At 39.6% G+C, this 11318-nt stretch overlaps 1 protein-coding gene across 1 annotated transcript; it reads left to right on the top strand.

Annotated features, from left to right (window-relative positions):
- The first annotated feature begins 3289 nt into the window (after nucleotides 1–3289).
- On the top strand, nucleotides 3290–10568 carry FAB1C (FORMS APLOID AND BINUCLEATE CELLS 1C). The gene is made up of 11 exons (XM_089610191.1): nucleotides 3290–4763; nucleotides 5005–5751; nucleotides 5835–5988; nucleotides 6072–6416; nucleotides 6505–7179; nucleotides 7259–7590; nucleotides 7695–7821; nucleotides 7940–8104; nucleotides 8219–9583; nucleotides 9674–9940; nucleotides 10019–10568. Exons 1-11 carry the CDS (start codon nucleotides 4291–4293, stop codon nucleotides 10271–10273), a joined length of 4905 nt encoding a protein of 1634 aa, XP_089466317.1. The 5' UTR covers nucleotides 3290–4290; the 3' UTR covers nucleotides 10274–10568.
- The last annotated feature ends 750 nt before the right edge of the window (nucleotides 10569–11318 follow it).

The following is an 11318-nucleotide window of genomic DNA, read 5'->3' as shown; positions in this document are numbered from 1 at the left end:
TGTAACTAAAGATAAAAAAAAAAGGAATGAATTTGTTATTTCTCATTAATGAACTCACATGTAATAATCAGATTACATATACTAAACCATTACCCATAATCCACGTCTTGTCTTGGCTTTGGGAATATAATATGCATGGTATCGTGTGACAGGTAAATAAAAGAACATACCTATACAATTCATTTGCATTCTTATACGGCATAATGTAATTCAATGTGGGAATTAATTATGGATACAGTAAAGAAGCTGAACATTTCACACAATTCAAGGGTTTTTAATGTTCATAACTTTTGTAGATTCATTGCATTTAAGTTTCAAAATCATATTCATAATTTACACCTGTACAAATTCGAAGACTAGAAAGTATCGAAGATTTACTGATTTATATCGTTACTCCACGGTACTACTAATTAGGTTATAATCATAAGCTTAAATCCCATGAACTTAAAAACTAGACATGATAAAATCCGCACTTGAAAGAGAAATTTTACAAATAACATAAATTACATACGCACGCAACAAGCAGTGTTTAATAAATAAAATTACAAATACTCCTTGAAATAGAAAAAATTACCGCTGATTCGAGCAAAATTTCGTCCCTAAATTCTACGAGAAAAACGATCCACATAGTATAAAGTCTTTAGTATTTCTATACATTTCAGTGAAATATTTTTTTTTATGAAATACATAACTTAAACCAATGTTTCAAATTTTGATAAATTGCATCGAAATTGTGCTATTCACTAAATATTGGACATTGAACGTTGTTTTATTTCGCGAGAATTGCAAGGAAAAAATTATTAAGAAATTTATATATTTTGATTTCATAAAATAAAATTTGTAAGAGTGCACATACAAACTTACTGAAATCAAAACACCCAGAATACTTGTACAATAACTACTTATGTACTTAAAATTTAAAAAAATGAACATCCAACACTAAGCATCAAACTAAGCTCGGTATTTTGCCGAGAAACTCGCCGGAAGTCCATACAAAAATGAGAAAAAAATGGAAGAATTAGAAAATAGAAAAAATGAAGTTGAGAAGAATCGTTAATAAATGTATATATTAGTGAATTATGTAATATTATGAACGAATAGTCTTTAAAACAAAGATTGTTTTTTTATAAAATCAAATTTTTCGAAGAATTGCACGAATCGACAATAATATAAATTGGGATGACATTTTGTGGCATGGTTTCGGTTTGTTATAGGTTCGTTTTCGTAGGTTTAAGCAACAATACTGTTTTTTGTGACGTGGTAATGAAAATTGGAGATAAATCATGTTGGAAGGATATCATTGTTGCGAGAGATCTTACTCATAATAATTCTTGATAACTCATTGAGAGTTGAAGAAGAGCAAGGATTTTTGAAGAAAAGTGAATTTGTCATAATTTGGTGGAATTGTTAGTGAATTATATTGAGCTGAGATCAAGTTTTGTGTATGAGTGGCTGATGAAAAGTTCAAATGGTTGAAATTTTAATAAAAATTAGAAAATGGTGTCCAAATTAACATAACAAATTATGGAGCAACAAATGTTTCGGAACTCAATAAATGCAGCTCGCAGTGTTGTAAATGACATTGGGATTTAATAAAAAGAAGAACAATACTTCATTGTGGCAGAATTTCAAAATTTTCTTTACATACTTCATAAATAACCGTCTAAATAACCTAATCAAAGGATATATGTTATTAACGGAATGAACACAAGTGTACCAGCCTCGTGTAGCGTGTTTGAACTTTGTAGTAACGTTTGAATTATTATTTCCATGTCCCTCCCTTGATCTTGACTTGAGATGCACTAGCAACAAAAATTCTATAAATGAGCTTAAAAAACTAAAGGTTGTGTTTGGTAGTTAACTCAAAAAGTTTTTGTTTTCTGTTTTCTAATTTTTGTAGTTGTACTGAAAAACTGTTTTGTAGTTGTTTTCAAAAAGCTGTTTGGTACAGTTTTCATTTTTGTTTTTGAGAAAGTGAAAAAACTGAAGAAAAAAAATGTTTGGTATAGTTTTCATTTTTGTTTTTGAAAGAATGAAAAGAGAAGATGAGGAGAAAGAGGAGAGAAGAGAATAATTTTTTTTTTCAAAAACACCTTTTATTTGTTTCAGTCTTCTTTACTTTTTTTCCAAAACAATTTCAAAATTTTTTGAAATTTTTTTCCAAAAACTTAAACCAAACATGTTTTCAATTTTTGTTTTCAATTTTTTCAATTTTTTCAACTCAAAAACTAAAAAATTGTTTTTGAGAGGAATACCAAACATGGCAGAATTTGTGTGTGGGAACCAAAAAAAATCAAATAGAGTTTGATTTTCTATAACACTCGAGCACTAGAAATCTCAACTAATGACATTAGAGGATGAGTGATTTTTTCTTGCAAAAATCACCATATATATAATACAAGGTGGCTAGTCGCAGAGCTAGAAACTCAAGTCGAGCTCCGCTCCTAAAAGTGGTTATTTCTTTCACTTAAGGAAGATAGTTCTAATTAATCATAGTAGTGTGTCATTCTCTCTCTCAACATAATCCAAATTTATATTTTGAACTCTAATAGAGTTTTTAAAAAAAACTCTAATAATAGAAAACATAATGAATTCCATTATATTTTATCGAAATTATCGGAGGTAATCAAATTTAATCGGAATTGATCGATTTTAAGGACAACAATAATTTAAAAAAAATGAGAAAAAAATGTTGAAATGATATATACATATTATTATAGAGGAGATCTTGTGTAAAAAAACGCGACAAAAGTCAATTTTTTAAAACGTGTAAATAAGTTTATTTACGATTATTTGTTACTTAGCCGGTGTAGAAAATAATATTAATCTTGAGAGAGAGAGAGAATCGGGTCAATTCAAAAGAATCAACCCATTCCGTTTGACCCACATCAATGACTTTCTTTGCCCGTTCTAGATATTGTCAATGGAGAGTATTCAGCACGCGCCTATACTCTAAAATTTGCATTTTTTACTTTTCTATTATCTAGCACGGTTCCATTTTCTCTTTTTCTCTCTTGTTGTCACACACACTGATTTTGAATATTTAGCCTCTGACCATTAAAAGATGCGAAATAATCCAACAATAACCACTGCTTCACAACAAAATAGATAATTAGCGAAAAATATAATATAATATGATAAACTACTATTTCACCAGAAACATATTGAGAAATATAAATTTATCATTAAATAGACATGGTTTGCGAGATTTATATGAATATAATAAAGTATAAAGTCTCAAAATTAATCAAATACACATAATAATATCTCCAAATAATCCCAAATTCATGAAAAAAATAGAATTAAAAATAAAAGTAAAAGTAAAGTTGGTGTGTTGTTTGTTGATGCTTTTTGAAACCATTATTTTAATTCCAACAACTGCACAAACAATTGTTGTTAGAAAGAATGAGAAAACTGAGAGAAAGGAAAAGAAATGAAAAAGAAAATGAAGGAGAAAGAGAAAAAAAAAGAATTGCTTCTTCTTCTCTCTCTCTCATCGGAATGAAATGGTGATGAAAGATCTCTCTCTCTCTCTCTCTCTCTCTCTCTTTTAATTAATACAAAATCAATAAAAGCATTGTCCAATCTTCGGTAATAATATAGTTAAGTCAGTTAATAAATAGCTGATTAAGTTTGCTTAACATTTCTTTTCTCTTTTTTCTCTTTGCTTCTTAATCACTCTTTTACTTTACTTGCGCTTGTTCAATGGCGTTGTTTCTCGTTCGTCGATGATAGGGTTTCGCGATCTGGATAGCTTTCATGCTCGAATCTGAGTTCGAAGAATCAGGGATTGGCTAGGGTTTATGGTTTCACCATATCGTTCGTGTTTTGTGGAATTAAAGGATAGAGATTCGATACGATCATATAGTTTTTTGTGATACGGTTTGGCTGTAAATAAATATAGAAGTATTAGATTTGTGCACATACAATCGTATGTCTTGTTTTCTTCTCCTCCTCGGATATATTTTGTGATTCTCGGAGGATTATTTTTTTTGTGTTCTCTCATTCTAAATTCAGCAAAAATCCAAAAAAAAAAAAAAAAATAGCAGATTTAGCCAAAGTCAACTGAAATCGCCCACCGTTTTTATCGTGGGATTTTCTATTTACGTTAATACATAGTCTTGCTATATCTAAACATCTTTATACAAGAGTCAGCCAGTGTCTGAGTAATCTGTGTCCAAGAGTGAAAAAAAGTGCAAAAATACTAAATTTAGGTGAAAAACAGAACGAGAAAGAGAGAGAGAGAGATTTGGTTGTGAAGAAGAAGAAGTTGGTTTTTTTTGGTGTTCTATGGGAATACCTGATTCATCACTATCAGATCTAATAGTAAAGGTCAGGTCTTGGCTTTACTGGGGAGACTCTACAACTGTCACTGATTTACAGCGTTTTTCCGGCGGAAATTTTAAAATGCTCAACGACAACAACAACAACGTAACCGCCGCCGCGTTCTGCTGCGATTGCTGCTCCGGCGACGGCCTCGGATTCTGGTGCCGGAGTTGCGGCCGGGGATACTGCGATAGGTGTGTCCCGGTCGCCGGAGACAGCCTGGCGGGGACGTGCAGGGTGTGCTCAGAGATGGGTCTCCGGCGGGACAAGAGCAGCGAGAAGGTTCATCCTTCTTCTTCCTCGGAGCCGTGCTTTGGCGGCGCCAGAATAAAGTGCCCCGCCGATACGGAGCCAATCCGGCCCGATCATCATTTCTCGCGGTTCCTCGATTCTCGGGACTGTGGAAACTCTGCTCATGTTCCTCACTCTTCCGGCAGGTAAAAAAAAAAAAAGAAAAAAGCTTTCGTCTTTGTGTTTTCTATCAAGCAATTTCGTGTTTTCTTTTCATCTCTTTCCTTGTTTAGAAGATCTTGTATTGCTAGGTTATATAAATGATTTACTTCATCGAGATCACTTATCGATCTGTGTTCCTTGAATTCAGTCCAATTAGTGCAATTATTCTTAAGTTGACTTTTATGGATGGCTTAAGACATTTGTTTTCGACCGATTGGCGTGTAGGAGCGACGAAGAGGAAGCTGAGGATTCTGGGAAGCATTTTTTTAGCCCATTGAGTGAATACGGGCAAGACAATTCTGATACGGATTCGATTAGTTATAGTGCTAGGAACGAGACTTTTACTCGGTCTGTGGGATCAAGTCCTTCTGACAGCCCCTCTAGGATTAACAACAACAACACTAACTATAGAAGCGGACTCATGAGTGTACAGAAGAGGGAAGCCTCGATGTCACGGAGCCACAGCCGCGTCGCCGGTCAAGAGCTTGTTTTAAAAAAGCTCGACCCAACGGCGCCCGATCACGACCCGTGCGAGTGCTCCGACGAGCTCGTCTCGTCTCTGCAAACGCCTCTGGACTTCGAGAAGAACGGTCGGCTGTGGTATCCGCCGCCGCCGGAGGACGAGAACGACGAGGCCGAGAGCAACGGGCTGTTCCGTTACGAGGACGAGGACGACGAAGACTACACGTCCGCGTTCTTCTCCACCGATAAACAGAGCGAGGCCGGGAACAAGGAGCCTCTCAGGGCCGTGGTTCAGGGGCATTTCAGAGCCCTCGTGTCTCAGCTTTTACAAGGAGAAGGTTTGGCGGTCGGTCAAGAAGACAACGGAACCAAGGACTGGCTTGACATAGTCACGGATTTGGCGTGGCAAGCCGCGATTTCCGTGAAGCCCGATACGAGTAGAGGGGGTAGCATGGACCCCGGTGATTACGTAAAAGTCAAATGTATAGCTTCAGGAAGTCCAAGCCAAAGGTAAAATTCCGTTTTTTTTTTCTTTCCCAATTTTTAAGTTCCTTGATATATACGATCTCATAGAATATGTTATATATATGCAGTTCTCTTGTAAAGGGCGTAGTTTGTACGAAAAATATAAAGCACAAGCGCATGACCTCACAGTACAAAAATCCCCGGCTGATGATTTTAGGAGGAGCTTTGGAATATCAAAGAGTTCCAAATCAGCTCGCATCGTTTAATACTTTGCTTCAGCAGGTCGGTTGCTTCTTCGGACCTTGAACTTCTATCGCATATTATAAATAAGCTTCGACTTCTAATACTAATATTTTTCACTACAGGAAAACGATCATCTGAAAGTGATCATTTCGAGGATCGAAGCTCACCGCCCAAACGTCCTGCTCGTTGAGAAGAGCGTGTCTTCTTATGCACAAGAGTATCTACTCTCAAAGGAAATATCGTTGGTGCTGAACTTCAAAAGGCCTTTGCTGGAGCGTATATCGAGGTGCACCGGCGCTTTGGTCACACCGTCGGTCGATAGCATCTCCACCACTCGAACCGGGCACTGTGAACTGTTTCGGTTGGAAAAGTTTTCCGAAGAACACGAGCCTAGCAATCAATTCAACAGAAAACCGTGTAAAACATTGATGTTTTTCGAAGGATGTCCTAGGCGTCTGGGTTGCACGGTAATAACGCTTTTTTAGTCTCTAAGTGAGTCTGTAATCCAACCAGTCTTATTTTTTTATCCAATTAATCGTAGCAAAATCGCTGTAGGTCCTTCTCAAAGGCGCTTGCCGTGAGGAACTGAAGAAGGTTAAACACGTTGTTCAGTACGCAGTTTTCGCAGCGTATCATTTATCCCTCGAGACTTCATTTCTTGCAGACGAAGGTGCTTCCCTGCCAAAGATGGTTCAGGGACAGCCGATAGACAGCCCCGCGGCCGATTCAGTGATACCCGACTCGATTGCTTCGCCTAGTAATGAAGTGATTGCAAGTCTCGATCCAGTACTCGTGGGGTTCGAATCTTTTTCTGAGGATTTCAGTCATTCCTTGCCAGCTGAGTTCGAGAACTCCATGGTCGGATACCTTGATCCCTATGCCTCCAACGATGGACCCGCATCTAATATGGGCTTAGGCTTGTCTTTGAATGAGTCCGACGAAAGAAAGGACTCGTACATCGAAACTCCTTTCCAACCCGGATCTCAAGCAACCTCGCCTTTCGGGGAAGAGTCGTACGAATTGGCGAAATCCGAAAGGCTGTCAGAGAGTGAGGTTTCGAGCGAGTACTTCTCGGCTGCCGACTCTCACCAAAGCTTATTGGTATCCTTTTCTAGTCGCTGCGTACTAAAAGGAACTGTATGTGAACGCTCTCGCCTTATGCGCATCAGGTTCTACGGCTGTTTCGACAAGCCTCTGGGGAGATATCTGCGCGATGACTTGTTTGACCAGGTAATCTTGATCTTTTTTGTGGAATTCTTGGGCCGCGACGCAATCGATTAACCCTGTTTTTTGTTTTTCTCGGTGCTAGACAACGTGCTGTAGATCATGTAAAGAAACGGCGGAAGCCCATGTGTTGTGCTACACCCATCCGCAGGGGAATCTGACGATCAATGTGCGGAGGCTTCCTTCTCTGAAGCTTCCGGGGGAGAGAGACGGCAGAATATGGATGTGGCACCGTTGCTTACGGTGCGCCCACATCGATGGGGTCCCACCGGCCACTCGACGGGTCGTCATGTCGGACGCCGCCTGGGGACTCTCTTTCGGGAAGTTCTTGGAACTTAGCTTCTCAAACCACGCCACCGCTAATCGCATCGCTACTTGTGGCCATTCTTTGCAAAAGGACTGCCTTCGTTACTATGGGTACGGACTCGGGAATCTTTTTTTTTTTTTTTTTTTGGGGTTAACATTCCAAATGGGTCTTCGGAAATCGTTTGACAATGACTTTTTCTTTTTTCATGCAACAGGTTTGGGAGCACGGTTGCGTTTTTCCGCTACTCCCCTATCGACATCATGTCCGTCCATTTGCCTCCGTCGGTGCTCGAGTTCAACGGCCGAGTTCAGCCAGAGTGGCTTAATAAAGAAGTGACTCAGGTTTGAGAAGAATCTTTTTCTTTCTTTCCTTTTGTTTTTTGAAGCTATTATCTTGTTTTATATGAATTTATGATTCTAACATTGGCTACTTTATTTTTTCTTCCCTTTTTACTAACAGCTTATGGGAAAAATGGAAACACTATATGCGGAGATATCCGATGTTCTCGATGGAATGGAGAGCAAAAGACAAGCTTCTTCGCATGAATGGTCGGACACATGCGAATTGGAGAATCAGATAACGAATCTGAAGGAACTCATGAAAAAGGAAAGAAATGATTACATTGTAAGTAGCGCGACTGTGTTTCAATATTTATGTCTCAGTCCCATTCCAAAATCACGTTCTCTTGTTTGAAACAATACTGTTCGGTTCCTAATGAGATTTTCTTATTGAAATCAGGCAACTCTACAACCAGCTATCATGGAGACTTCAGAACCGGACCACATGTTTGTCGACGTTTTGGAACTTAATCGCTTGAGACGAGCTCTTCTTGTCGGTTCTCATGTTTGGGACCGCCGATTTTATTCCCTCGACTCTCTTCTCAAAAGGAACAGCACACATATTCCCGAGGCACAAGCGAAATCGTCGTTTCTTCCACACATACAGTTGAAAAGCGATTCATTTAAGGAAAGCGGACCTGAGTACGCATCCGAATCATTTAAATTTCCCGATTCCCCCGAAAGCGATCTTCTCTCGGAACAGAGAGAGAGTACCGAGCCGGTGTGTGACTCATGTGGACCTGAAGAAGAAACAAATTCGGACGAATCTACTCTCTCGGAGAGAATAGACTTGGCTTGGACCGGCACCGATCAAGTTCCGGCCAGTCCAGAGCGGCTCGCGGGTCAAGCCGACAGTCTAGCCTTTAGAAGGCTGGCGAAGCCGGTGAGAGTTCATTCTTTCGACTCCGCACTGAGAATCCAAGAACGAATCCAAAAAGGGTTACAACCGTCTTTTCTTCACGCCTCGTCCCTCAGATCTTTCCACGTTTCCGGCGAATTCCGAAGTATGATCAGAGACCCGGTCTCGAGCGTGGTGAGGACTTACTCTCAGGTGTTGCCGTTAGAGGCACAGAAGCTGAACTTGATTCTGAGCTCGACACCCTCGTTCATCTCCTGCGCCTCGAATATGAGCGAAGGCGTGAGAATGTTGCTTCCCCAGACTGGCCAGACCGACTTGGTCATCGCCGTGTACGATCACGAACCCACCAGCGTGATCTCGTACGCCCTCAGCTCGAAGGAATACGATGACTGGGTCGCCGAGAAGTCAAACGAGCCCGAGGAGATTGTCACCAGAGAAGACAGCTCTTCGGCCTCTACTCTCACGGCGTGGCAATCTTTTGGCTCGATGGACCTCGACTACATGCGGTTCGGAACCGGGCAAGAAGACAGTTCTTCGACGATGAGCTCGTTGTTCACGGACACAAAAAAGTCTCCGCATCTGAGACTCTCGTTCGGGGACGATACGGTGAAATTCTCCGTCACGTGCTATTTCGCCGAGTCGTTCGACTCTCTGAGAAAGAAATGCTGCCCGAGCGAAGTGGAGTTCGTACGGTCGTTGAGCCGGTGCAAGAGATGGTGCGCTCAGGGCGGGAAAAGCAACGTCTACTTTGCCAAGTCATTGGACGAGAGGTTCATTGTGAAACAAGTCACGAAGACGGAGCTTGATTCCTTCGAGGAATTCGCACCCGAATATTTCAAATACCTCACGGAGTCGATAACATCGCGAAGCCCGACCTGTCTCGCCAAAATCCTTGGAATATATCAGGTCGGGCCTTTTGGCTTTTTAAAACTGTTTTCCATTGAGATTCTCTGGTGGGTCTCTTTACTTAACTTATCGGTTACTGTATATTGGCAGGTTTCGACGAAGCACGCAAAAGGTGGAAAAGAGACCAAAATGGACTTGATGGTTATGGAGAACCTCTTCTTCAAGAGAAACATCTCGAGAGTGTATGATCTCAAGGGCTCTGCTCGGTCTCGTTACAACTCCGATACGACCGGCGCGAACACGGTGCTTCTCGACATGAACTTGTTGGAGACACTGCGGACGAAGCCCATTTTCCTCGGAAGCAAATCGAAGAGGAGCCTCGAAAGAGCTATCTGGAACGACACCGCGTTTTTGGCAGTAATACATCTCTCTCTCTCTCTCTCTCTCTCTCTCTGATGCAAACCCTGATTGAGATCTGTTTGTGTTATTATACAGTCGGTGGATGTGATGGATTACTCGCTGCTGGTCGGAGTGGACGAGGAGAGAGAAGAGCTGGTTTTGGGGATCATAGATTACATGAGGCAGTACACGTGGGACAAGCATTTGGAGACTTGGGTCAAAGCCTCGGGGATTCTGGGCGGCCACAAGAACGCTCCTCCGACCATTATTTCGCCGATTCAGTACAAGAAAAGGTTCCGAAAAGCCATGACTTCTTACTTCCTCACTGTACCTGATCAATGGTCCTCATGAACAACTTGCGTCATATTTGCATTCTTTTTGTCAGCAAAGCATGTGTTCATTATTATTTATCCAATAAATATTATACATATATAGATATAATATGGGTTCATCATCACCATCTTCTCTAACGAAGAGAGAGAAAATGAGAACCCATCCATTGATTCATTGATAAGTGTACGTACATCTTTTTTTTTTTTTTTTTTTTTTTTGCAATTATTATTATATTATTGCTGACCAAAGATAACCAATTAGTTTAATATTGCTGAGACACGAAAAATATTAATTTTAATTTAGGAGACTTGTGAATTAAGTCTTTAATATTCTTTGAGTCCCTACAGAGCCGTTTGACTAGACCCGTCGCCGCTGCGGGCGGCATCTTTGGGAGACTTTATACGACGGTTTTAAAGCATTTGTCGTCCAAATCTCTGTGTTTTTGCAACCGTTGTCTAAATTCCGTTGTGGAAGCCACATGTTGTAGTAGTGACATGCACATAAAAATAAAAATAAAATAAAAAAATTCAACTGAAAGGGCTGTGTATATTCCAAGCACTGAAAACAAAAAAGGTTAATTATACATAGTTTCTAAATACTTTCTATAGATATATAAAACATATAAAACCCTAGAAACTAGTTGTACGTAGTCTTATTTTGGTCGTTTATATGAGAATTTAGTAGTACGTAACATCCCAAGCAAGCAAGTGATTTTCGTTGATGTGTGAATCTTTAAGCGACTGCTATTTGTATCTCTCCTTCATTAACTGGTCGGAAACTCACTCCCTTCTGTAATTTTAATTAACAACGTGAAAAATAAAAACAGTTAGGACATGTTACAAATATAATACCAAGCAGTAATAGAAAAAGTTATTCACTAATTAAGTGACTGTTAAGTTTATTCGCACTCACGTGTAGGTTTTCTTATGCTACTATAAGGTTTTTTTTTCTCGTAAATTTTTTCATGCACGATCAAATACTCTATTAATTTGATTTTTTTTAAGAAATATAAAATGTAATATGTGCCTGCACGTCCAAGGGATTTCGACTTTCTAGTAAGTAA

The sequence above is a fragment of the Urtica dioica genome, chromosome 3, assembly GCF_054948205.1.
Source record: "Urtica dioica subsp. dioica isolate 48M chromosome 3, U.dioica_male_clone48M_v1_H2, whole genome shotgun sequence".
NCBI classification, from domain to species: Eukaryota; Viridiplantae; Streptophyta; class Magnoliopsida; order Rosales; family Urticaceae; genus Urtica; species Urtica dioica.
The sequence above is the reverse complement of the archived record's forward strand: the minus strand, read 5'-3'. Positions and strand labels throughout refer to the sequence as shown.